Source organism: Strigops habroptila, chromosome 3, assembly GCF_004027225.2.
Source record: "Strigops habroptila isolate Jane chromosome 3, bStrHab1.2.pri, whole genome shotgun sequence".
Taxonomy (NCBI): domain Eukaryota; kingdom Metazoa; phylum Chordata; class Aves; order Psittaciformes; family Psittacidae; genus Strigops; species Strigops habroptila.
The window spans coordinates 3,497,885-3,525,839 of record NC_044279.2 but is presented as its reverse complement, the minus strand read 5'-3'; the positions used below and the strand labels follow the sequence as shown (position 1 = coordinate 3,525,839).

The window sequence follows — 27,955 nt, the reverse complement described above, 5'->3', positions numbered from 1 at the left end:
TCCTCAGGTTCTGCCGCAGCTCTGCCTTCCCCCAACCCTTAACAACCCACTTCTCCTCCTACCACTCCATGGGGGAAGAAAAACCCCTTTAAAATGCACCCTTTTTGGGTGGGACAGGAAATCAGATGAGAGGCTAAAACCCAGCTGAGCATTGAACCGCTTTGATGTTCAAGCAGTGCCTAAACCCCTTTAGAGGCTGATGTGGAGGGATTTACCCTTTCCAGGGTAGGAAAGGGGCGCGGAGGAGCCCACTGCATCCAAGGGGATGCCCCATCAGCAGTGGCACAGCCCTGGCAGCTCTCCCCTTCCCTCCTGCCAGAACCGCTCGCATTCCTTGGCCCGAGTTGACAGGCGCTGCCGAGCAGCTCGAATCCGGTTCCCACACTGGCGGGGACCTAAAACTAACATCCCCGAATGAGGTAACGGCACTTGAGTCAACAAACCAGCCCCGGCAGCTGGACGGGGCGAGGGGACCATGACCCTGCACCATGAGGGGTCCCTCTGCCTGCTCAGGGACCCTCCTGCTGACCCCACACTGGTTGGTGTCACACAGCAAATTCCTTCGGGTGTGGGTCCGGGTGGTCCCACTGTTGCTTTTGCATCCCTTGGCTGGAGCAGGCAAGGGAACCCACCAGCATCCTCCAACTCAGCTCACTGGGCACATCCACGTCCTGACTGGGACACGATGGAGGAGGAGGGTTGGCTTCCTGGCTGAATCACAGCTCCAGGGACACCAGCCACCCCTGACAGCATCACCTCTTGCTTCACTTAACACATTTTGGGGTTGGGATGAAGAACAGAGCATCTATCTATCTATCTATCTATCTATCTATCTATCTATCTATCTATCTCTCTATCTATCCATCCATCCGTCCGTCTATCCATCTATCTATCTATCCATCCATCTATCCATCTATCCATCTATCTATCTATCCGTCCGTCCGTCCATCTATCCATCTATCTATCTATCCATCCATCCATCTATCTATCTATCTATCTATCCATCTATCCATCTATCTATCTTTCTATCCATCCATCCACCCATCCATCCCAAGGCTGGTGCATCCCAAGCAGCCAACACCTAACTGAAGATACGCTTGTGAGCCACACCTTGGGAAAATCATCCTATGGAATGCAAGGCATCAAGCTAGTAAGTCTCATTTAGAAGCTCATTTAGATCCTGCTGTAATCAAAAGAAAGAGAAGGGGAAAAAGGAATGATGGGGGAACATGGACCAAACTGTTAAGCATTGGTTAAAAGCATCACCTGAAGAGGAAGGAACCAACCAGCCCATAAAATACCTTTGGTCCACAAAGTGGTGCCAACCATATATTTGGTGAGTTTTGTAGGATTTATGGGTTTTTTTTTTTGCTTTTGGGAGTGTTTGAGAGGGGGTTTTTTGATCTTTAAATTTACCACAGCTGGAGAAACCCAGTTCCTGGGTTCAGCCCCAACTATTTACTGGGGTCCCAGCATCACCAGTGCTGCCCCATGAGCCCATCTATGTGTGGTGCTGGTCTGCACTGCCCTCTGCCCTGTGATCTGGATATATCCCTACCAACACCCATGTCTTCAATGCTCCCCAAGTCCCACTGGAGCTGAGCTGTTAGCACAATGCTGCCCCGACTCCTGCTCCTTCTCAAGGACCAGGATTGGATCAGTTTCTGGAACACTTCTCCTTATAGCGTGCACTTTCCTGTTTTCCCACGGCTTGCGAAATGCAAAGGCTTTTTTCACTTTGCTGTCAAGATTTGGCCAGAGCCTTGTTTACCGGCCCCACAAAGCAGGGAAACCAGATAGTGCCACTCTCTGTTATCTGCTCAGCTTGGGAGGCATCAGAATCTGTTGGAGTTTTCAGGAATACACTGAGTGGAACATTAACGTTGAGCGGGTGGGAGGTGTTTTGGCAGCCGAGGAGCGTGATGCGATGGGAGGATGCACCCTCGCAGGCTTGCTGTTTCGAGCTGTAGTTGGCATTTGGTACTAACAATGCTTCGGGTCGTGATTGTGCCCAGAGGAATTTAGAGGAAACAGGGCAGCAGACTCACTGGCTCGCCAGTGCCCAGCGGAGCGGGCAGAGAGGAGGGATGGATGATGCCAAGCTGTGATGTCTGCACACCCCTCAGCTCGCCAACACATCTCTGTGCACTGGCACTTCCCAGCCAAACCATCCCTGTTGCCAAAAAGCCTCCCAGCCCAGCTCCAGTGAAGCCATGGGTAGGAGAGGGCATGTAGTGATGGGCCAAGGGGGAATGGCTTTAACCTGCCAGAGGGGAGATTGAGATGAGCTCTGAGGCAGAAGCTCTTCCCTGTGAGGGTGCTGAGGCGCTGGCACAGGGTGCCCAGAGAAGCTGTGGCTGCCCCATCCCTGGCAGTGTTCAAGGCCAGCTTGGACACAGGGGCTTGGAGCAACCTGCTCTAGTGGAAGGTGTCCCTGCCTGTGGCAGGGGCTTGGAACTGGATGAGCTTTAAGGTCCCCTCCAACCCAAACCAGTCTGGGATTCTATGATGCTATGATAGTGGCTCCATCTGCACCCAGAAGGAGAAGGGAAGCATTAAACACCAGCATGGTCATAAGTCACCCGGATGCTTAAGGCTCCAAAATCAGATTTTATCAACCTGATGAAATTTTTTATATATCCAATATAAAATTTGATGAGAGGCTTTCCCAGCATAGACACGGCTGCAGGTTCAGACATTGCACAAAACAGAGCAGGGGATGGTCTCAGGAGAGGTTGTCCTGCCTCAGACATGGTCATCACATCAATAAAGTCCCTCCTTGGAGTCATGCTCAGCGTTAAGGGCAGCACAGCTCAGAACATCATCATTTCTGTGGGTTTGCAGGCAAGGACCATTTACACCAAGCAGCAGCCAAAACAGGAAGGTGATGACCATGAGATGGCAGCAGACCTGTGCTTCTCCTCCTCCAGGAGCATGGGGAGTGCTGTCATTTTACACCCCAAAAGTGGTTGTGCTTATTTTGATGAAATCACTCTCATCTCTATAGGCTCACATGCTCAGGGTACCACAGGTTAAAAGCTGATCTCCAGCAGCAACACAGCTGCTGTAGGGTTCTACATAGAAGTCCCAAAGGGTGGTACTTACACAGGTTTTAGCTTCTTTCAGGTATATGGTGGGCCAATTATTTTGCATTTGGTCTTTACAGATGACCTGGAAAGACAGAAGAAAAGCAAGTCTCAGATCATTGACATAGGTTGGAAGAGCAGTTGGTCACTGATACAACAGACTGCCCCAACCAGGAGACATCCCAACCAAAGCTCTGATCTATTTTATGGAAACAAGACAGGCCTGGGAGCCCTTAACTCTTTGTATGTGGAAGGGTTTTCACAGGTAACTGACAGGGCTGTCTGAGGGAAGTTGTTAATGCACTTCCCAAACCAGGCTTAGGATTTGCACTACAGGGTAAAGCAGGAATTCCTACTTCCTTGGGCAGTAGGAAGATCTATGCTAGTGGGCCATGATGCAGTCCTGCTCTAAAAAAGATCATCACCTAGAAGCAGGATCCCCTTCCCTCCTTCCAAGCACTTTAGTTATCCTGGCTTGTGTTTTGGGAACTCTTTACTCTCCCAAAACATTTCCTGCTAATATCATCCATCCGTAGTTTATGCTAATTGGATTCTTTGCCCTCTCGTCAAATCCAACTCCACCCCAAGGCTGCTTCTGCTCTCCATAATGCTTCCCTCCCTCTTCCCAAATTTCACTTCTTCCCTGTTCAGCACTCAGACCATAATCCCCTTCACCTCCATCCTCTGTGTCTCTTCACTGGAAAGCTACAGGAGAATAGGATTGAACCAGATGACCATCAAAGGTCCCTTCCAACCCAAACCATTCTATGATTCTATGATCTAGAATTATTTTGCTGCCCTGTGTTTTCCTAAGGCAGATCTCCCTGACACAAACACGTGCAGTGACAAGGGCTGCAGACTCCACATGTACATGGGATGCCAGCTAAACATTAACAGACACCACCTCGAAGTGCCCACCTTCCCTTAGGCTTCATTACCTCATTCTGGAATGAAATGTTAGGGTGCTGGTGGCAGGGACTGCTGCTCACTGCCTGGTCCCCCGGGGATGGGGATGATGGCTGTGCACTGGCAGGGCTCTGGTCAGCACTTGCAGGCTTGGTTGATGGATGACTTCTCTGGTCTGGGTCCCCAATATACACCAAAAAACAAGCAGACAGACACTGATACAGTACAGAGGATACAGGTGACACAGCTCCGTTTGTGAAGCTCATGGTGCCAAAGCTTGGAGAAGCTTTGGGTTGGTTTTTTTGGGTTTCAAAATTAACTTTGGAAAATATATTAACTAAGGAAAATATATTACTGCTGACTTTCTTTTCTGCTGGTGAAACCCATCAGACTGCTGTGAAGAGATGAACCCAAGGGTAACACAATGACTGTGTGGTGGTAGCTGGGTGATCACTTAGAAGAGGAGTATTGCTGAGTAAATGAGGTGGCCCACATTTCACTTTACCTGGGGAGGCTTCCATGGAGGTTTCTACAACAAAGACTATCTGAGCTGGTTACCCAGGATCTCCCAGTGAATGGAGATCATTGTGCAATCCCACTGACAACTGCAGCCGCCTCCGTTAGGAGGGGATGAAAGTCCATAACCTCTCTTGGCTGCATCTCCATCACTTATGGAAGAAGCCCAGGGTGACATGCTCAGAAGTAGTGCCTGGTAGAGGAGACATTCTGGGGTGTCCTGCCTGCCTGCTACTCCAGAAGGGCACATACCTCGTGTCTACCAGCCCCATGAAAGTGTTTCAGATACCTGAGATCACCTCAGATGCCTTTGTTAAAGTCTGTAGCATCTTACAATGCAATGGAAGTAGTGCAAGGAGCAGAGCAGCCCCCTGCCTCCCCAAATCCTTGTGAGGAAATGGATCTCCATCCCTGCATTCCTAATTGATCCTTAAATGATGACAAAGATAATTAAAATGCCACATCCTGTTCACAGCCTATTTGCTTTTGAGACTCCTGCCTCTTCTACAGAAAAGATGAGGGATATTTCTCTCCAGACACATTCTGAAGGCACCAGGAGAGAATTAATTTCAAAGCCATCTGTTTCTATTGCCTTCTCTCAACTATTTATTAAATGCAAAGGGGATTTTTAGACCTCTGCATGCTCAATGCTTGAGGTCAAATTTGAATTAACATAACTTCATGTGTCATCCTTTAGTGCAGAACAATCCTGTGGAGCAGGAGGGGAAAGAAACATCCTTCATGAAGATACCCCTTTCACCTCCTCATGCCTGCTGACTTGCTCAAAACATGACATGAGTGAAGCCAGTGAAGATGGTCTTGCACCAAGTGATGCTGACATCTGAAGGCTGAGGAGGATGGAGATGGCTTTTTGGGTGGCTTCTGTATTGCAGGTAATTGGAAATTGGGTCAAGAACAACATTCTCCAGGGGAAGGCAATGAAGGGCTTCAGTGTCATCACAGCTTTTATTCAGAGCCAGATGTGAGCTGATCTCACAATCCCACCCAAGTCTGGAAGGCTCCATGGAGCCCTCACAGTCCCACAGTGTGATTCCAATGCTACCAGACAAAACACCAACAGGGAGCCTAAACTGTGCCTCACCAGGACACTTAGCAGCTAACATGACTCTGTAAAGCTCCAAAGAAAACATATTAATGGTGTTCACCAAGATCCTAAACACCACATGGGCACTCACAATGCTGCTTAGACAGAAGTCAGCAGCCAAACCCTCTGCAGCAATGATGAGTATCCAACCTAGCTACTTAGACTCTCTAGAGCTTGTAGACTCAGAGTTTAGCCACAAAATCGCCTTAGTCATCTAAAGCTTATTTTCTGTGCATGCCCAGACAGCCTTCACTAAGCTGTCAGCCATACCAGGGATCTTCTACAGTCAGCATTTGGGTGCTGTCAATCTGTTTCACCAACTCTACAATGTCTACAACTCATTGCTGCTGGCTGCCTTTTTCAGTCACTGAAGATCAAGTCATTGCAGTCAATGGTGCTTTGGGCACAGTTTGATCCATCCCAAAGCCAATGTCTATGCTTCGGCAGTTGATTCATGCCTTGAATTTCACTAACTGCATTGACTCAATCTCCAGCAATGACAACAGGGGTGTAAACACCCAGCTGTCACAGAGACAACGATGCTGGGAAGTCCTACAATGAGACAAGGTGATGACACCCCATAATGACAGGAAGTAGCCAAAGGAAAAGATCACAAAAAAGGAACTGCCAGCATGAGAAATGAAGGTTCTCATCTTCTGGTACCTGCTGCAGGAGTCGGCGTGGTGGCTGCCTCTGAGACCTTGTCGATGCCGCCAGGTGATAAAGTCAGAGATGCTTTACTAGTGGTGGGGGACACGGATCCACCAAAAGGGGGAACAGAAGTGTTGATGCTTCCAGGTCTGGTGGAAGAGGCTGGTCCCTGGCCTGGAGAACTGGCAGAAGAGTGAGGCTGCTGGGTGACAGATGTGGAAGAAGGGACACCATAGTCCTTGACCTCAGGGGGAAGGATGCTACCTGGGACCCCGGTGCTTGCAGCGGTAGTGGTCAACTGGACTGAAGGTTGGCTTCCCTGAGCTTTCACATCAGGAGAGGATGAGACACCACTCCCTATACTCCCTGGGGAGGCTGGAGGGCTGCTCACATGTGTGAGGACAGGACTTGCAGCAGTGGTGGCTGCTGGGATTCCCAAGCTGGCTGGAGGGCTGGTCTTCTCCTGTGTCATACCGGAGGTGACAGCAGGGATGGCTGCTGAGGTCCTGGAGCTGGTTGAAGAGCTGACCTGCTGTGATGGTTGGGGTGATGTGGTAGGGGAGAGTGGTGGTTTTCCTGGCTTGTTGGTTGGGGTGGTCCCTCGAACAGTGACGGTTGACATTGCAGGGGTGGATGATGGGCTTTCCCTGTTGCTCGTAGGGGTCGTCCTTTGAACTGTGGTGGGTGCTATCACAGAGACGGGCGCTGGGTTTCCTGGCTTGCTTACAGTAGTGGTCCCTTGAACTGGGGCGCGTGACTGCATAGAGGTGGACGGTGGGTTTCCTGGTTTGCTTGTAGGAGTGGTCTCTTGCTTCTTGGTGGTGCGTGCAGCCGTGATGATCTGCTCAATCTTTCCTGTGCTTGGAGGAGGTGTCTTTGCATCATCCTGAGAGCTGACACCTAGGGAAAAGCGAAAATGCCAAGATAAACTTTGAACTAAGGAAGCTACCCTTGGTTTACACCCAGAAATACATGCTGACCAGAAACCATGAGTCATTCACTTAGGGCTTGTCTCATGCTCTCAAGACTCATACCAAATGCTGCTTTCCAGTACCATCGTGTCCAGCAGAAAGCAGAGGAGGAGGAGAAGGAAGAGGAAGCCTGAGGAACCTCCATGACAGATATAGTCAAGAACTACAGCAGTTCAAAGTCACAGGACTTCAAAGGGGTTGGTGAGTGAGCAGGAGGGAAAGACCTGCTGGTTGCAAGAGGCAGTTCTCCCTCGAATGGGAAGTGCACCAGCTCCCATGCAAAGCGCTGCAAGCGATTCCCAAAGTAAACTAGATCCAGCCCTTAAAGGGATGTTCCAAGTGCTGCTTTTCCAACCCCATTATGAGGGTCTCTCACATCCCTGGAGTGGTGAGTAGCCTTAGATTAATAAGGTGACACTTCTGACCATTCTGAATGGTTCTTTTTGCAAGCTCAAGCTTTGTTTCTTTAATTGCACATGTTTCAGCTGAGGGTTTTTTCCCTCTCTCAAACTATAAAACCATCATAAAATAGGCTTTCTCACTTAAAGCCAGAGCTAAACCATTGAGGGTGCTGAGGTGCTGGCACAGCGTGCCCAGAGAAGCTGTGGCTGCCCCATCCCTGGCAGTGTTCAAGGCCAGGTTGGACACAGGGGCTTGGAGCAACCTGCTGGAGTGGAAGGTGTCCCTGCCCATTCTATTTGCTTTCAAAGAATGGATCCTCACTGGACAGAGTTTGCAAGCAAATACAAAAAGCATTTGCTTGGAGCTGCATTATTTTATTGTTAAGAATGTTCAGTTCAGCTGCGCATTGCAAATACTGTCACCAATCCACAACCACATACTTGTTTAACTGGTTATTCCACTATTCAGAAAAGCCTGAGAAAGTCACATAAAAATGTTTAAAGTCAGTGTTCGCTTTCAAAGGAAAATCTTAAAAGAAAGGCCCAAAGGATGCATTTAGGGAAAGGAGAAGCAAGGCAGGAAAATGAAGGGCTCCATGAACATGTACCATGCAAATCCTTAATGCCACCATGTGAACCATGAAATTCCCATGTGTTTTCCCATGGTCTTTACCTTAAATTTATAAATCACATAGAAATGATACCATGGATTTTACTTTTACCATGGTTTATCTGTTTTTGAGGAAATGCATGAAGTGTTTCACTGAGAGTTAACATTACCTAAGTAGGGAAAAAGCTCAATCTCAAAGCAAAGAGGGTTGTCCATTGTTCGGTTATCTCTCAGTACCATACATAAGGAGATCTGAAGTTGGTTTCTGAAGAATACTTTGAATTTTCAAACTATGAAGCTGTTTCTCAGTGAGGGATGCAGCTGAAGGACAGCTTGCCTGGCAAATAGAGCTCTCTGACAGCAGAGAGCTCTGCAACGTCCCACAAGGCTAAAATGCAGCATATTCACTACCAGACTGGTATAAAAACTTGGGTCCATTATTCCCTTTGTAATCACTGCAGGAGCTCCATCAATTGCCACAGACATAATTTCCCCCATTGCACATAGTAACCACCAGCTCTGGGCTCTTGCTCAGGTTCACCCCAGGAAAGGTTCGACCTGTTTTTCCTTTCTCAGGAACCACAGGCTGCAGTGAGCCACTTCATCTGTTGTTTGAATTCCAGACAACAACCTGATCTGGGGGGGGATGTGTTCTTCCATTTGATGACTGTGCAGAAAAGGACTATTTTCTTTTGCCTCATGAAACGCTTGTATATTATTTCCACTCCTCCAGAACAGGAGTCACACTTCCAAGGTTTGGTTTTCAGCCATATCCTAATGCTGCTTTGTTCCTCTGTGCTGGCATACCAGCAAAGTATTTTCTCTTACAGAGCCTGTTTATTAGCACTGGTTGTGCTTCAAAGATCTGATGAAAGCTCTTGTTTCTGAGATTCCTACTGCTGGGGAAAACTAACACCATTAAGATGTGAGTTTAACTGAATCCAGCAGTGTGAATTATTTCAGAAAACCCTGGGCTTGCAACAAAGCATCTCCACTACATGTACGGGAAAAGAGCTTTTGTGGAGGTAAGTCATATTTCCTATAAACTGACCACTGTCATAGAATCATAGCATCATAGAATGGTTTGGGTTGGAAAGGACCTTAAGATCATCCAGTTCCAACCCCCTGCCATGGGCAGGGGCACCTCACACTAGACCATGTCGCCCAAGGCTCTGTCCAACCTGGCCTTGAACACTGCCAGGGATGGAGCATTCACAACTTCCTTGGCAACCCATTCCAGTGCCTCACCACCCTCATGGTAAAGAACTTCTTCCTTCTATCTAACCTGAACTTCCCCTGTTTCAGTTTGAACTCATCACCCCTTGCCCTATCACTACAGTCCCTGATGAAGAGTCTGCAGAGAAAGAAGAGGTAACGAAGCAAAACACAGGCATGGGGACCCAGCAGAAGAAACCCAAGTGCAGAAGATGGGAGGGAGTTTTCATCCAGCCACCTCCTCAGCTCTATTATTGACTTGCCTGTCTTGAATCCTTAGTGATGGTTGACCAAGCTAGAGACAAGGCATCCAGTTAGCCACAAAGTGGGACAATCCCATGAATAGGGCTACAAAAGTTTGACAAGAGGTTTTGACAACAAAGAAGGTAAAAAACAAAAGAATAAATCCTTTAAAGGTAGAAAGAATACAAAAGAGACGTAAATAAAGAAAGGGTCGGAAGGAAGGTGGAGGAAATCCCCCACTGCTCTTGCTTCCTTTTCATGCCCCAGCCCCATCCCAGAGAGGCAGGAAGCAAACAGGCACCAAAGGAGAGGTAGAAAAGACAATTCAATTCAACCTGGTCCAAAAGAGAAAGGGACAGGCCCATGTTATGGCTCTGGGACAGCCCCCATGGCCAGCTGGGACCCTGGGAGCCAAGAAACCGGCATCCCTGCCCCAGCACTTTCCCATCCCACCCTGAGGAGCTGCAGACGTGTTGTTATCACTTTTAGCCAAAATTGGGTCAAAAAGCACAAAGCAATGGGTTGCTTTGCTGATGGAGAAATGTGGTGGGATACTCCAGGCTTGCCCTGGTTAGGGTGGCAGCAGGGCCTCCTTCAAGGCACACCGGGTGAAACAGCTCAAAAAAGCAACTGCGAGAACAACCAAGACTCAACTTGATGCCTACAAAGCTTTCTAGTATTTTATCTTTCCATATCTCTGCATCCATTCTTAGTGTTCCCCTCCTGCTAAGGTCAGGAGATGATAAAACATCAATTTATTCTTTTTTGTTAAGCCAGGATCAAAGATTTAAATGGGCTTAAAGCAACTTGAGATGCGAGCACACTCCTTTTTGGAAGTGGTGAACCACCATGCAGGGTAGGGATGGATGGATGGATGGATGGATGGATGGATGGGTGGATGGATGGATGCAATTCAACTTCCCTTTCCCCCTTTATTCCTCCACAGATTGCCTGTCTCAAAGGAGACTATTTTAAGAATTATTGTTGCTGGGCAAGGGGGAATGGGTTCAAACTGAAACAGGGGAGATTTAGATTAGATATAAGGAAGAAGCTCTTCCCTGTGAGGGTGCTGAGGCGCTGGCACAGGGTGCCCAGAGAAGCTGTGGCTGCCCCATCCCTGGCAGTGTTCAAGGCCAGGTTGGACACAGGGGCTTGGAGCAACCTGCTCTAGTGGAAGGTGTCCCTGCCCGTGGCAGGGGTTGGAGCTGGGTGAGCTTTAAGATCCCTCCCAACGCAAACCAGCCTGGGATTCTATGAATGTACACCGCTGTAGGCCGGACCCACAACACACCAGCAGCGACGAGCCAAGGCTATGGCTGGGTGAGATCTTCCTTCCATGGGGGATCATCAGCCTCATCCATCGCATACCTGTCCCACAGATTTCTGGGTACCCATCTGACAGTAAAATTTACCTTCTTTCTCCAGTTGCATTCAACTAAACTGTTTTCTCACCACTGTGGCACAAGGAGCCAGATGCTGCTGCAGTCACAGGGCTGCACACCTTTCTGCAGTTTTATTGCTCTGGGCTTAATAGTAGTTGTTTGTCCAGGGACTCTTTCTCACTGCAGCAATGGGGAAAAATGTATTTTATTTAGAGTAGGGAAAATCAAATCATGGGTTTTGGCAGGTTCAGCACCTGCAGTGCAGAAGACCTGTCTTATTGCTCTCATTTACAGAAGCTTAACAAATGCTGAATTCCAAAGCAGAAACAAACACAGTGAGAGCACTGCAGGCCCAGGGGCCACCACTTTCCTTCCACACGTGCTATATATCTCTTTCCAATGCCAGAGAAATAGTTTTTATCTCTTCCTCCCTAACTGGTCACCCGTGCCAAATCTCGGCAGCGGACCCAGGGGTAATAACTGGTAATGAGCCCCTGTTTGCCTGGGCTTATAGCCAGAACCGCCTGATGACTGTCTCTTCCATAGAAGAAATGAAAAGGATCTGGTCGAAGGAGGAGAAAACCCCCATAACCACAGACGGGTGGTAATAACAGCCAGACAGGACAGGATTATGTTTGGTGGGCCTTTAGCATGAAAATTACTCACAAAAGATACAGTATGTCCTTTTGCAGGGAACAAATGACCCTTTCACGCTGTGAGCCCTGGAGATAAAGGGATTTAACACATGCTATGAGAAAGAAGGAGGATGGAGAAGAGGTCCTCTAAGCTATCACTCCCTTTACCAGGAGGAGATCCTTTCCAAAGGAAAGTTCACTTGAATTTCAGCCAGAGTCCCTCACCCTGTTTTCCAGAAGGCAGAATATACTACGTATCCCTGACCTTCCTGGCTGCATTTTGGCAGGGCAAGGTGACTTACATGAGTTCACTTTTGGACCATCATCAATTCCTCATTTTAAGGGAAATGAGGGTAATATAGCAGCTATTGACAGCACTGGTTGCAGTGAGTCTAATGCTTTGATCTGCACCTCTTCTCTTGCATGTATCACTCAGAAAACCCCAAACCCTTGTAATTCTGTGCTGGTTGCGGGGCAGACCCACAGGAGGAGAGTCCAAGCCCTCCATGAATGCATCCGTGTGCACAGCAGCCAAACAGCCCGGAGGAAATGAGTCCACTGCAAAAACATGATTTCATTTCCTCATATGTGTATGCAATGACCATGCCTGTGATACGGTCTCTGCGATGGGGACAGCCCCAGAGGGGAGAGAACTTTCCTTTATTGCTGGCTATCAAAAAGCTGTGGCTACCCCATCCCTGGCAGTGTTCAAGGCCAGGTTGGACACAGGGGCTTGGAGCAATCTGCTCTAGTGGAAGGGGTTCCTGCCCGTGGCAGGGGGTTGGAACTGGGTGAGCTTTAAGGTCCCTTCCAATACAAACCACTCTGTGATTTTGTAATCAAGATGAGCTTGTTCGTCCTCCAATGAGCAATATTTGGGAGGGTGGAAGTGCCACTGTTGGTCCCTGGTGCTGTGGTGTCTCCTGGACAGGGCTGGTGTGGGAGCTGATGGGATGCGAAAAGCCACCCAAAATGTAAAAGGAAAGGAGTGCTGCTTTGTGCCAGTGCAGCTCCTTGCATTATGGGTTGAGGACCACAACTCTGAGCCGCTGTACACCACCAGTAACCATGCCATAAGTGATGCCCTTGCTGTAACCTCACTGCAGTAGATGCGTGATATTCTGCAGGCTGGGGAAGAAGCTCAGGGGGATTAACTTGCTTGGAAAGGTCACAGCTTGGAGCACAAAAAGAGAAGCAAACCGGCTCTAAATGCAAAGCGAAAGGACATGTCCTATCCCTCCTCCCATCAGCCCACCCGAAGCCAGCACCTCTCCACACGCAGTTCCTCTGATTAATCCCCTGCCCAAGAGCTTCCCGCTTCCTATTTCAGTAACGCCTCCCCCCCTGCATCCACCTTGTTGGAACAGCTCAGATATTGGCTGGAAATCTATTAATAGTGAGAAAAGGAAACCCAAAAGAATAACTTAGGAAATGGTGGGTGACACACCCCACGCCGGCGGGCTGAGCCCAGCTCGGAGCTTTACGCCAGCTCCTCCCAAGGCGGGATGAGAAAGCTAAAGAGCCTGAGCAACCCAGAGAAGGGGAAGGGACGTGAGCCAGGCCTGAGGAAGTTCCTATTTTCCTCCCCTTTTTTGCAGCCTTTCCTGATTAATGAGGAGCAATGGATTGAGTTTGTCAAAGGGAAAGCAGAGGCCGGTGCTCCAGGGGTGGCCTTTGCTAGGGGAAAGTATGTGCCAAGGTGAGTAACGAGGCTCATGGTCTTTTCTTTGCATTGCAAGAGACTCATGGGCCAAATGAAGGTTTATCCACCCAGTGCAATGCAGCCATGTCTGAGCTGGAGCTGCAGAGGACAGGAAATCTGTCACCTCCTTTTCAAACTGTGAGAGCCGATCAGATTGGCAGAATATCACAGAACAGTGTTATTTATCCTGGAATTAAGCTGGGCTACCAGAGCAAACGGTTACCTCACAGGGCTTTTTAATTTTGCCTGTGTGGAGGCTTTCACCCTTCCATCTGCTTTGGGAAAGATGGGCCCCAAACAGCATCATCCTCCCTAGCTACTTGAAGAGACTTTGGTCAGGGTACGAGGATGCTGTTTGACCCTTTGCCCTTGTAAAGAGGCACTCTCCACATCAGAATACACACTTCCAAACTGGCATCACCCATGCCTTTGGCTGCCAGTCTCACCATCAGCATTATGAAATGGTTTCACGCAGGCCAAAGACCAACTTGGCTTCCTGGGTGAGAAGATGGGGAAAGGTCCAACAGCCGCTGCCAGAGTGTTTTCAGACTCTAACCCATCAGTCCAATTACCCAGTGCAGGGATGTCAATCCTCTCCAAACCCCTGCCAGAATAAATATGCTGCAGAACAGGCTTGATAGAATTGCTCTGCAAAATATTAAAGATGAGCCCTAATAACTGCATCTCATTTGTGCTCCAGTATTGCTTGGGAAGGAAACATGCCTGAATTCTGATTTGAAGCCATTGGGCTTGTTTTCAGCAGGGAACCTCCTTTACCCCACTGAGAAAAGGGTCTATTTAAAGAATCCTTCAGATCAGTGCTGTTCAGATCTTGCATGCAAGCGACAGCAAAATCAAGGCAATAATACTGATAAGTGCCTGTTCTCTGCTGTCAAATGAAATGAACCTGCAGCCACAGCCTCTGTCCTGAAGGACATAGCCAGTAAGTCCTTACTGGCTGGACATGGAGGAGAAAAAAGGATGTGCTTCAAGGGTTTTGCTCCATCTCCAGATGGAAAGGAGCATCCAGGGCTTCCTCCTGCATGGCTGCATTGCCAGCCTGGAGATACCTCTCAACTGGAGGTTTTGGGCATGTCCCTGCAGCACTTTAGCATCATCCTGAGGACTCTTATCAGTCTGGAGGATTTTGCTGTCACTCACATCCCCACAGCGGCCAAAAGCTGCTTTGCTTTAATTCAGAGCTGGGAAAATGTTAAGTTGTCCCTATTTTACCCAATGGAAGTAACCCTGGAGCTCAGAGAGCACGACTTGAATCAAACCTCGGGCGAGCTTTGGCTGCTCTGTCCCTCCCGTTTGACCTGCTTCATTTTATTTACATGACAGCCTTTAAACCTCCTTGGTTTTGACCAAGAAACCCATCCACAGCCTGAGACATCTTTCCTGTTGTTGCAAGGGCTGCAACACACATACCCAAAGTGTAGGTTCTGATGAACTGGCATTTTCTGTTGAGAAACTTGCTTCATTAACAAATTCCCTATCAGCTCTTTCTGCAAATATTTGAGCCAGCTCAGCTTGTCTGCTGTTTCATTTGGAAGTATGACAAATATGAAGAATAATCATCCCAAGGCACATCTCCCCACTCAGATGCACTCCTCTTCCCCTGCAGCCCTGACACTTCTCCTCCTCACTCCCTTGGTCCCTCTAAACACATTTGGGGAGGCAGAAATGGGTTCATTTGCTGTACTAATTAAAGACCAAAGAGCGGATTTGAGGGAGAAGAAGCATCTCAGCACTTCTCCCTCCCATTGTCATTGAATTGTCTTCCATGTCATGCTTGGACCTCTCCTGAATTTCTCCTTGAAGACTGGTTATTGCCAGAAAATTGTGATCAGAGGCATCTTTCACCTAAACGGACCCAACTGGTCCATCCCAAGCGGTGCTTAATCCCAAAGCCAGCTCCAGCCAGAGGAAAGGGATGTCAGTGGTGGGAGAAAGCACCATTCCAGCTTCTCATATGGATAAACATAGGACATCCTATTTAGGATGTGTCTCCACAGCTCTTGCCACGGAAAGTCTGTAGCTATCTAAGAAGTGAAGGGAAAGATGAAAATAAAATCAAAAGGAGACAGGAAGGCCAATGTGGAAAATGAAAGCTGCAAAATCCTTCACACGAAGTTGTCAGGGAGGCAAACAAACACAGACACACACACGCATGCCTCTATCCACGCCACCCCAGACATTTATCATCACTCAGCCTGGAAATATCCTCTTTCCACTGTGGGCTGACAGGACTTTAAGGGACCTGGCTCCAGCCCCATGCTTTTCCCAGGCTGCAAAATGAACCATGGGCTCTTTGCAGCCCAAACAGAAACAGCTCCATCGTGCAGGAAACAGTAGCGAAGCTGCGGGAGCGGAAACATGGGGAGCACAAGCCAAAAGAGCTGCACGGTCCCAGCCCAATCAGACCCTCCAAAGCCACTCTCTGGCCTTCTCTTGCCTCCTTTATGCCATTAGCATGGAGTTATCCAGAGGTGACCTTGCTGCTCTGAAGCAAGATTTGTGGCAGTACAGTCTATTCATGTATCAAGCGAGCATCAATCACCCATAGGCTGAAGGACACCATGTCTGGTACATTTAGCACTGAGACCCCTCTATTTATGCAAAAGTCACCCAGGGACTTTGGAAGAAACTCAAGGTTTCACTGAGGAATGGGCCAGAAAAGTTGCTCTGCAGCAAGGTGAAGTCCAGCAACGTGGCCCTAAATCATGGCCCTAAATCATGGCTGTGAATCAAAATGACACTGGCAATCATAAGAATGCCGTAACACCACACGACTTCATTATACACCACATATTTGGGGGCTTTTACTGTATAGCTTCCATGTTGTAGGTCTGTAAGATACTCTTTCAGGCTTTTGTCTGTGAACATGAGTTCTGAAAAAGCCTGGTTTTTAAGAAAAGGAAATAGAATTAAAGACTAGATTTGTCTGAATTTGGAGAGGAATCACAGGAAGGACCGAGAGACTAAGACTACCAGATCGGCAATGCCACCTTGAGCCCATGAGGAGAGTGCTCAGCTTCACCACCTCTCTCCAGTGAGGGTTGACGGCTGACCCATGGATTGACTTCAGCAGTGAGGAGCTATGAAGCAAGGTGGTGGGAAGGAGACCTTCAGAGAAGCCAACACGAAGAGCTGCTTGGCCAATGCCATTGGTTTGCTCTTGAGGGCTGAACTGTCACATCACAGCAACCCTGCCCTCCTTCTGCCAGCCCTGCCGCAGAGCTGCTGCTCGATCTGAGGATGTCCAGGGGGACAGATTTATTCATTAAGACAGAGCAGAAGTTCCTCCTCATGCATTTCACCCCAGAAAGCTGAATCATCCCTCACTGGCTTTTCCTGGAGGACTTCTCCAGACAACTTGAGAAGAAGTGAGACATGAGCCTGCAAGACAGGAACTGATCTTTATTCAGCCTGATGGCTTGTCTACACAGAGGTACTCAGGAAAATTAATCTACAATTAAAAGGAGGTACGATTTCAGAGTGGATTAGTCCAAGTGCACACAACCCACCAGGTGGCCACTCTTGCTCAGCTTGAAATCAGCCCTCACTTCATTTAGCCCAAATGAAGTAGGTTAAATCAAATTAGCTCTGAAAGCCAATGAGGGAGAGATGACGCAGTGTAAGAAAGTTAATTCAGGAGAAACCTGGTGATGGTGCCCACATAAACAAGCCCCTAAATGTCCCATTGAGCAGTGACGCTGACCAAATATCAGGGATGGGCCACATCTCTCTCCCCAGCTGAGGCTGGCCTTTCCTGATTCCTGGACATGGAAAGCTACGATTGATGTCAGATTTGATGTCACATCAGCAGCTCTTGCTATTTTACCAGGTTTTGTCTCAGAGAAAGGCAGGACAATAAGAAGACACTGGACAGGCCCCACCATAGCACTGGGGAGTGGGTGTATGGTGCATCAGGATCCATCCACTGTCTGCTGTCTTCTAGGACAAGTCAGGCAAGTGTACAGAGAGGCAAAGCGGGCTTGTCCATCCACATCAAGAAGCAGTCTTGCTGGCTTTCATGGGGAGACTGAATTCGTCACTTTGCCCTCCTCTCCAGCTGTCTGGGTTCATATTTGGGTTCATACTGAGCAGTGTTGGAAGGAGTTGGCCCTGAGCTCCTCATCCTGCCAGCTGAACCTCTGCCAGCTGGCCAGCACCAGGGGAGAGCTGTCACATCTAATGTCACTCAAGTTAGGCACCGTGCATCGGCAATGTGTCTAGATTCTAACCATGAGAGATGAGGGTGACGGGGTTCTTACAAAGCAACAAACATAGAATCACAGAATCATAGAAAAGATTGGGTTGGAAAGGACCTTAAGCTTGTCCAGTTCCTACCCCCTGCCATGGGCAGGAACACCTTACACTAGACCATGTCACCCAAGGCTCTGTCCAACCATGCAGATCTCCTGTGGGTAGGTTTTCCAGCCAAAAAGACTCCCACTTTTCATGAGCATCACACTAACTCTCGTAATGAGGGAGGGGAGCAGAGGAAATATGACCCTTCTTGTGGCTGGGGCTCTTCCTAAAGGGCAAGAGTCAACCCTAACCCAAATAGGGACTATTGGCTTCTCTTGGGCCTCACAGCCCAACAAAGCCAGGCTAGAGAGGGGCATTAAAGCTGGCATTAGCAGCAAGGGATCTAATGCCCAAACTTGTGCCATCAAAACTGAGGATGCCATCTTCAGCTGGGAGCCCAGCATGGAGGATGCCCAAGCTGCAGCCCTAAGGGACAGAAAAAGAGAGGAGAGACTCCAAACCTAAAAGAATAAGGAGACCTCAGCCTGCTCACAGGCAGCTCTGGTAAAACGGGAAAGAAAATGGAGATGGGTGGCTGGAAGGTCAGTTTGTGCTGGCACACAGCACCACTGCGGTGTTTCAAAGTGTTGTCCCCCGCTTCTTGCACCTCCCTTTCCTCCCCACCTGCCCTGAAGATTTACAGCAGGAATCACCCTCCCGCAACAGCCTCGGCCTTCTCCTGCCACTGAGGATTTTGGTGGAGACGCTGCCAGCCCCCAACATTCAGGGCAGGACCAAGAGGATGCTTGTCCACCCGGAGGGCAGAAAGGGCCAGCGGAAAATCGATGGCTCCGAGGCGATAAGACTTGAAGCCTCACCCTCTTTTGTGCGCCCAGCACCTCCAATGAGTCACAATCCAGCCCAAATTTACGTTCATCAGCCAGAGACTTTATATTTAACCTTTTCGGAGTCATGAGTCAAGTTGCCTTCCCCATCCCATCCGTGCATCGCCCACCACCGAGCCGGGATGGACCCAAAGATGACAGGTTGAATACGTCTTGGACTGGATGATCTTTATGGGTCCCTTCCAGCTTGAGACAGTTTATGATTCTATGATCTTTGGTCCATAAAGACTCAAAGGTGCTGTGATGTCTCAGAATCATTAAGGTTGGAAGGGACCTCTGGAGATCATCTAGTCCAACCCCCCTGCCAATATCAACTGGCTAAAGACACATGTGGTGCCAAGTGATGTAGGAGCCACCTCCAAGAGACACTGGTGGCCTCCTCAAGCATCCATCCTAAGTAAAGGCATAAGTCTCTAAGTAATTTTGGGTGATTCCTAGTTAATTACTCACTCCCCAGTGCCATCTGCTTTGCTGCTATGCTGAGGACAGGTTTTCTGCAGGCACATCTGGGACACTGGGGGACCTTCACCAACAGAAAAGCTGCCACCACACATCCTTCACCCCATGGTTTTACAGAAGAGCCAAGCTGGATGGCAGGATCCATCCCTCTGCTGTGATCAGTCCCCCCTGACCTTGGCTAGCCGGGGTTACCAAGCCAGCAGCCAGGAGATTTCCTGTTAGTGCCGCAAGGAGGGCTCCACATTTCCTTGGGATCCTTTGTGTGTCGGTGCTATTTTGGATCCCACCTCTTTTCCTTCAGCTCCCAACCCACACCTCCCTCAGGGTGGGGCCTTCCCGGATAATTTGGAGCTCTATATATACACATGCATATACGTATGCACCTACATATAGCTGTGCATGCGAGTTGAGCCTTTGGGCATTGAGTGGACACGGGGGACTTGGCAGGAGGCTCGAGGCTATTCTTTAGGTGGGGAGAGCCTAGGAAGGGAAGGACACAGCTAACCCTCCCTCCTATTCAAAACTATTTAAAGACTGTCTGGCACAGAGTTGCTTTCCCACCAAATGGCTCCAGTGACGATCTGGCTTTACAGGCTGTGTAATCTCATCGACTTCTATTGTTGGCAAATTCATAATTGCCTCATTATTTAACTCTCCTGAAACAGTGGGTTCTACAGAAAGAAAAAAAAAAAAAAAGAATATCCATTTTTGCTCTTTTCTTTTTGTTTTGTTTTTTGAGAGCGCTGGGACTCAGTTTCCATTTGAAGAACTTCTGTTCTTCAACAGCTCCTGCTCTTCCCCTCCTTAAAATAATATGCCTGATCACAGGAATCACTGGTGAAAGGCACAAACAGCGAGAGATGACCTTTTCCAGTGCTGCCTTAGCACAGGATTCTCCAGAACAGCATATTTATTACCCAATGGTCTCTTGCATGTAGTTGTGAGTAGCACAAGTGGAAGAGCTTTAACCATTTCCCCCCCGAGAGGAAGGATGCTCACGTAAGCACTATGCACTGGCTCGCATCCTTGCTCAGACACAACCCTCTGAAACAACCTTGGTTACAATTATTAACCTCTCCCTGCCTCAGTTTCCTCCATCCCTACATGCAAGAGTGGATAGATTTTGGATAGAGGAGCTGTCTTCATTTACAGGCTGGTCTAGCACCTTTCTAACCGGGGCCCCAACCTTGGTTAGGTGCCAGAACAATACAAATAATTACTAATAGTAATCCCCAAGAGAGTCTATTACATTATGGTTCAACTTCCTCCCAAACAATTGCTCCTCTTCCTTGCTTTGTATGTTCTTCAAAAGAAGCGGCTGCTGTGCTTTAGGGCTGGGACACCAGCCGTGGTAAACATACACCCAGCGTTCCTGCTCAGCTGGGCCTGGGCAGCAAAGAGAAGATAAATCTGATTTAAGACAATCACATTGTGGGCAGGAAAAAAGAATTGAGGGTCTAATGGAAATGGCAACCTAGCAGCACTAAACAGCGTTTATCCTGAGAAGTCCCTCCGGGCACATTTATTCACTATTTACAGGATGATCTTATTCAGAATGGCAATAAGAACAAGAAATGTCAAGAGGAGAAGTGCCCACTGGTCTCTGCGATCAAAACATCATTCAGACAGTGGTGAAGGTCTCAACACTGCAGGAGCACTGAGTTGAGGGAAGCAGAGATTTACTGTGGACACATAGCTCGTCAGTACTCAGGATATTTCCCTGCTTTCTGCCTATGCTGCAGGCACCCCTGTCTCCAGCACCCAAAAGATGCATAAAGGGAAAGATGACCCATAAATGAGAAGCAAAGTTCCCCTGGTCTACAGCCAGTCCTGGGCTGAAGTTGGCCCATGCACTGGGTGTGTGGGTAAGGCAAATTGTCTTTGCAGGGTGCACAGGGTATAGAAGCACCCCAATGCCATAGGTTAAGGTGCAATATCAAACTCCAGTGAGAGCTGGGAACCCAAAACATCAAGTGTCCAACAAAAGGTGGGATGGCAATGCAGAGAGGCCACCCCCAATGGTTTGAGCTGGGTCATGTTAGAGCGTAGTCAGCTTTGGGTGGGCTCTCTTGAGGTCCTTCGGTCCTCGTTCAAGCAGTTAGCTTGCTCTGAAACACATGGTGACACATCTCAGAGAAGGTTTTTCCATTGCCAGGACTAGGAACTTAGGCCTGTACAGCAAGTAGCAAGGTGGAGAAGGAAAAATGGTCTTACTTACTAGTCGGCCAACTGGCCTGACTTAATGCTGACAAAGAACAATGTGCATTTGGTCACCTCTTCCAAGATGGAGCCTACAGCGGCTTTAATTAGTCAATTAAATGTGGCTTTGTCATAGGAGATGAGACACAACCGGGATCAGCCAGCTGGGTTCTTGGCTGCTGAATGACATTGTCTTTCCAGCCCAATGACCTCATTGTTATGACTCAATAGGGGAACAATGTTGTCCACCCAGCAGCCCAGCAAGGAGTGAGATTCCTGCATGGTTTCAGATGAGCAGAAGAGCATTGGGAAGTTGTGGGATGTCTCTGGGTTGGGGATGCAGCGCTTTGCAATCCAGGCAAGCAGGCTGCAATAGGTTTTAATGGCATGGTTATATGCTGAGAAATTCCAGCAAAAAATATAACATATAATACAAATATAGCATGAAACAGTGTCATATTCAGCTTCCAAGCTCACTGGACAGGTCCAGGTAGGGATTTTGAGCATCAAGGTTAGGGAGGAAAATCCTAAATGGTATCTAGTGGAAAAGGAAGCTTGCAGCACTTAAATGTGGGGTTATCTGGATGGAAAAGACCCCTGTTCATGTCACCTTTTGAGCTCAGAGCTTCACTGACACCTCCTTGCCACCAAATCCCTTCTATCCAGGGCAGCGTCTGGAGGCTGTGCCACAGGGCAGGCCATGGTAGGGCAGGGGAAGGGAGCAAAGGAAGCAGGAAGGAAGAAGGAGCTGCATCCTCTCCCTGCTGTTAATCATCCTCCTCTTTCTCCTAAGAGAGGCCAGCAGGTCTGCAAACACCACGATGGGCTCCCACCTTGTAGGGGACCCAGAAGGTGACAGGCAGCTCTGAATGCAGGAGCGGGATGCAGGGCTGGGCTTCATGATAATATCCAAGTTACTCTGCTCTGGGGATGGCAGAGACTGGATCCTGCTTTTGGCTCAGCAGTGAAAGTCTGACACACCAAGCAGTTAGCTTGCTCTGAAACACATGGTGACACATCTCAGAGAAGGTTTTTCCATTGCCAGGACTAGGAACTTAGGCCTGTACAGCAAGTAGCAAGGTGGAGAAGGAAAAATGGTCTTGCTTACTAGTCGGCCAACTGGCCTGACTTAATGCTGACAAAGAACAATGTGCATTTGGTCACCTCTTCCAAGATGGAGCCTGCAGCGGCTTTAATTAGTCAATTAAATGTGGCTTTGTCATAGGAGATGAGACACAACCGGGATCAGCCAGCTGGGTTCTTGGCTGCTGAAGACAAGCTGACACATCAGCTTGGGCATTTCCTTTAGAAAACCAAGCAGGAGTCACAGTGGGGTTGGAGATGGAAGGAGAGGGCAGGGACTGCAGGTCAGGTCCATGATGGGATCCACGGCAAACTATCTGAGATAAGAGGAGTGTGAGGGAGAGGGCACTGAACTGGGATTCAGTGGATGCTACTGGTCGTAATCCTGGAGCTGGGGAGTAAATATGGGGAGGGTGAGGGAGAGCAAATGCAGCCCGATGTTGGGGATGTGCTACACTGGTGAAGGCTGCAGCTGTGTGAACAGCCCTGTCATGTTTGCAAGTGATCAATGCCAAATCAAAGCATGGCTTTTCTGCAATAACTACCCTGTTTTATGAGATACAAGAAAAGCAGAGTCTCTGATTATAGAAAGGCAGAAGACACAACTGAAAAATCCCCACACAGACTACAAATCCAAAGGATAAAGGGCATAAAGCCATTGCAAGGAGCTAATGAGTCTATTAAAAAAGGATACTGAAGGAAGAATCATCTCTTCTTGTCAAATAGGACCATATCACTGTGAGGGTGCTGAGGCACTGGCACAGGTTGCCCAGAGAAGCTGTGGCTGCCCCATCCCTGGCAGTGTTCAAAGCCAGGTTGGACACAGGGGCTTGGAGCAACCTGCTCTAGTGGAAAGTGTCCCTGCCCGTGGCAGGGGGTTGGAACTGGATGAGTTTTAAGGTCCCTTCCAACACAAATCATTTGATGTTCTGTGATTTGGAGATGCACAACCAGATATACAAAAAGATCCCCCTGTTGCCCTGAGCCCCATCTCTGACATCAAGGCAAAATGCCCCTGGTCTATGGTCAGGGCAGCTCTTAGAACTCAAGCCCTGAGCCTGCTGACCATGGAGGCAAGAAAGAGCTGAGGCATCAACAGCAAATGGTGACTTTTAGCAACACTTATTGATAACTCTCAAGTAATTGTCATATTATTGCTTTAAATAATTAATAACTAGGAAGCCTATGTACCCCAGACACTGCTCTCTGGTGCAAGCATGCTCCTGGTCCCTGTTAGCTGGCATTGACCTGTTTGTCCATCACCGGTTCCTTCCAGTATCCAGACCTCTCTGTGTGGACCACGGTGTCATGGATGAGAGGTTGAAATGCTTGAATGATGCAAAAACCAGCACCAGGTCCTTTGCCCAGCAAGCCTCTGCACAACACAGTGGCCAGATAAGTAGGACGCATGCTGGAAGCCAGGCATTGCATGGATGGAGCAGATGGCCAAGCCCTGTGCTGCTGCAGGATTTGAATCAGCTCTCCCAAACGGGAACAGAACAGTGTTGGAGAAAAGCAAGAAGTGCAGTAAATCCCCATCATTCAAATATGCAGACAGCCCAGATGTGTGGAGGGCTGAACATACCTGTGATGGAGATGAGTTACAGCAGCAGGACACTGGGGCACTGCACACACATACTCTCACCCTTGGGAAGCTGGCTCAAATCCTGATCCAACCAGACCCCAAAGCTGATATTTATTACTATGAAACAAATGCATTATTACTAATAATTCCTATACTACCAAGGAGAAGGCTCCTTCTTTCCCTGCCCTTGGTAGTTTCATGGCGACAGCCATGGATTGAACAGGCTAGGACAATTTGCAACTCTGACTTTGGGAAGTCCCACAAGGTCCAGGCAGCACCAAGTTGTACCAAGTTACAAGTCATTTCCTGACTTTCGTATGGAGTAATATGGGAAATCTGCCCACAGGCACCTCACACACATCTGTCCACCTCAGTACAGAACAGTCTTGTTGCTTAAAACAAGAGCTGAGAGATCTGAGAGTCTTTCTCTGCCTCTATGATATAAATTCCTGCAGCAGGAATACTTTTACCTACTTCAAAGATAGGCTGTGAGCATCTGCTCTGATCAGATTTGGGCAGAGGCAAAATCTGATTAACCCTTGCTCCCTCCTGTCCCTCCATGGGGTGCATGCCTCTGCTCTGAGGCAAAACCCTTGCAGAAACAGCTTGTGGGCTGCACTTTCCTTACCCTTCCCCTGCTGTGATCAGCATCAGCCTTCAGGATGGGAGTAAATAAATACAGTGCAATCCTAAAAGCGCTCTCCAAGCCCCAGCTTCAAAGCCAGTTCACCCACAGAGGTTTCCCAGTGCTTCTCCCACTCACCCATCCACATTATCAGCCCCCTTCTTCCAGCGCCTCTGGGTACCAGTTTTCCCAGCCAAGACAGAGATAAACCCTTGCCCCCAAACTGCTTCTGAGCTGGATTATTATAGGGAAACCCTTCCCTACAAGGCCAGCTGGGCTGTGTTCACTGCTCTCAGGGTGCCCATTCCCAACGAAAGCAGCTTACATCCCAGCATCGTTGCTGCCGTCCCCCTGAGCGAGCCCCTTCCTAATCAGATTGGAGTGGCCCTGCCAGACACGCAAAAAGCTCTCATGGAAGACAAAGAGTAGAGCTGCAGCCCTCCTCCACCAGCTCAAACACAAATACAGCCCCGAAATAGCCAGCATTCCTTTGGCATGGCTGTTCCTCAAGTATTTCTCATCAAACCCGCAAGGCACATGCAGCTTCTTCTTTTGGTGGTTTCCTGGCTTTTGTTCTTTTTCCAAGGGGATTTTTGCAGGTTTTTGATTGGGATTGTTAGTGGGTTTTTCTGTGTAAGAGCATAGCTGAGACACAGAGAGCTGTATGCACTGGGGCCTCAGCAACCACCACACCAGAGCTTGGCTTTGGGTCTTGTCCAAAATGCACCAGCTCTCTGTGGTTCCCTACTGACTGTCTCACCAGTAAGCATCATGCTGCGGCTGTGTACTCATCCTGATGCCTATCCAGTTGTTCACAGCACATCCTGCAATGATAGGAGGTTCTGCACTGGTTCGGGAGTATGTGCAGAGGGTCCTGCAGGAGCTGCTGGTGAGGCCGATGAGATGCTGTAATCTCCGTTCCTAAGGTGATCAAGGGATGGAAAGCCCTGATCACATACTCAGGGCTCTCCTGAGTATGTGATCAGTGGTTGTGCCACTGAAACCCCTTTAAGACCCTCAAAATGTTACCCTCCACAGCTATCAGCTCCCCATGGCCGAGCTTCGTAATAGAAGTACAAAAAAGATGGATTTTATTTTAAGCAGAAATAAGTCTCTTTCCTTTATCAACCCATCAGTTTGGACTTCTATGTTTCCCTCCCTAACTCTTCACAAAGGGCATTCATAAAGGGCTGTACAAAGTACACATTGACTATGAGGTCCTCTGCTTCTCTTGCTGTCAACCCAGCCTTATGTGACCATCATGATTTGGAGGACACTGACATGGGGAACATGGACAGTGATGGGTGCCTCATTGTGAAGCCCACAGTGGTGGTTGTATCAGCCATGCTTGTCCTCATTAGGAATTGCCCATCTACTATCAATCTTCTCTTGGTTGGAAAACTCCACAGAAAACAGGGTTTTAGGTGAGATGGTAGATTATAGGTCAGACTTTGAGAAACACTCACCATGGCAGAGCTCCTCTGGAGCATAACCATCATGGGCTATTGCTCCTCTCATCAGCCTGAGAAGGAGCTGGCCTAACGAAACATAGAGTGAGGGCTGCAGATCTGGCCCATCTGCACGATGTTAGTGCATTCTCTACCTTGAGCTGGGCCTCAGACAACTTTATCAGCTTTAACTGATGTGTTGTAGCAGAAGAAGATGCGTCCATACTGTGGAGGTGATACCCAATAGCTGTAATGGCTATGGGCAGAGCATTGATAGCAGGAGTAGCAATTGCAACCATCTCGGTAGCAATGGTTGCTCTCAGCAGCCGCCTGCCTAGTAAAGATGCCCTTTGAAAAGGGCCTCCTATGGTGAGAAGCTCAAGACACTGCACCAAGGATCTGTCAGTTGTCAAGAGGTTTGGGTTTTTTCCTTCCTTTTTCCTCCTCTGTGATAGTTGCCTTAAACAGCAATGTTTTATTTGTCAAGTTTGTTGGAGAAAGCAAGGAGATGCATCTAAATAAGCTGGATGATGGGATCCAGGCTTCACCAGGCTTTGCAGAATTGTCTATTAACAGTGATTTAATTCGTAAAGAAGAGAAGGGATTGAGTTTGTCACTCCTGTCCTACCCAGACTCCCATGATAGGCATGCAGTGTAGATGGATGGAGGTCCGCCAGGGCCTGCTATGTTGCTTTCTTGGACACAAGAAGGATCGCTCTAAGCTGGCCTTATCCCATTAGCAAAGACTGTGTGCGCTGCCATGGGCCCCAATCCATCAAGGCCAAATCTCTTCCTAATTTGTGAAAGACCGAAGTGAAGATTAAATATATTTCAGCAGGACTAAACCCAACCAGGACACCCACGGCACTTGGAAAACTTGGATTTTCCAACACTAAACAGGACTGGATTTGAATGCGAGACAAAACCTAGGCAGCCTATTAAAGGAAGCTTCATTAATTCTTGCTTTTCTTTCCTTCAATTTCTGTCTGCTCATGCTATGGGCAGATATCCAGGATATCCAGACACTAAATGTGGGGGGTTTCTGCCTTCAGTTACATGGTCAAAAGTTATATATACCCCAGCATATAAATCTCAGCTAACCATTTAAATTCCCTCTGCAGTTCTAGGAGAGATGCATTCAGCCGCTCCAGCAATAGTTAATTCTAAGCTGCAAAAACAACTGGAAACTGGCAGCTGAGAAATAAAATTGTTTCTTCTCCTCTTTTAAACAGTAAAAGTGAGTTTTAAGAGAACAATTCCTGTTTATTCAAAACCCTCGAGGGACGCAAACTGATTCATTTCAGTCACTAAGTCCATCAAAGATTGACGCTTGAGATTTGCTCAATGAAGTACATAGCATTAAACTCAAAGGTATGTTGAAAAGTTTATGAGATAGGTATCCAGGCCCTTGGTTACCTCATGTCTCTTAAAGGAATTTTAAATGCTGTTTTGCATCTGTCAGTTTAACAGATTTCCTCTGCAGGTAAAGAGTGATTACCACCAACAAGCACCAAATCAGTATTATTCATCGTTATTAGGAAGACTTAAAAGATGCATAAATTAGAAACCAAAATAGAACTGTGGCAGGCTACAGAACAGCTTAAACAAATATGTTCGTAGTGTGTCCACCTGGGTAGAAAACACAGTTGAAAAGCAAAGAGTGGGCTGTAAATCTCCAAGTTTTACAATAAGCAACTGGGGAGAATCAGCCCTGCTTATGGGATATAGCTATGAATTGTAAATGAAAAGCATGATTAAAATCAAATCATTCAAATTAAGGCTTTCTTCTTCTGTATTTTAAATGTTGATTAAAATTCATAATTTAAGCCACATCAATTTAAATCAAAGCACCCTGCCATAGAAGGAGGTTTTGAACCCTTTGTGAGGCTTTAATGAGAAATAAAAGGACATTCTTCTGTTGAATGTGGTTGATGGGGATTTATTGGTACAATTTCTGGGTAGGAACTATTT

At 48.1% G+C, this 27,955-nt stretch overlaps 1 protein-coding gene across 3 annotated transcripts in view; it reads right to left on the bottom strand.

Annotated features, from left to right (window-relative positions):
- Positions 1 to 27,955, bottom strand: part of PODXL (podocalyxin like) — a 44,299-nt gene that overhangs the window by 7,257 nt on the left and 9,087 nt on the right. For all 3 annotated transcript variants that reach the window (XM_030480969.1, XM_030480968.1, XM_030480970.1), the window contains exons 2-4: positions 6,277 to 7,164; positions 4,025 to 4,167; positions 3,106 to 3,171 (exon numbers count right to left, since the gene is read on the bottom strand). In XM_030480969.1, coding sequence (XP_030336829.1) covers positions 3,106 to 3,171; positions 4,025 to 4,167; positions 6,277 to 7,164 — 1,097 coding nt within the window. The remainder of the gene's footprint in view (positions 1 to 3,105; positions 3,172 to 4,024; positions 4,168 to 6,276; positions 7,165 to 27,955) is intronic.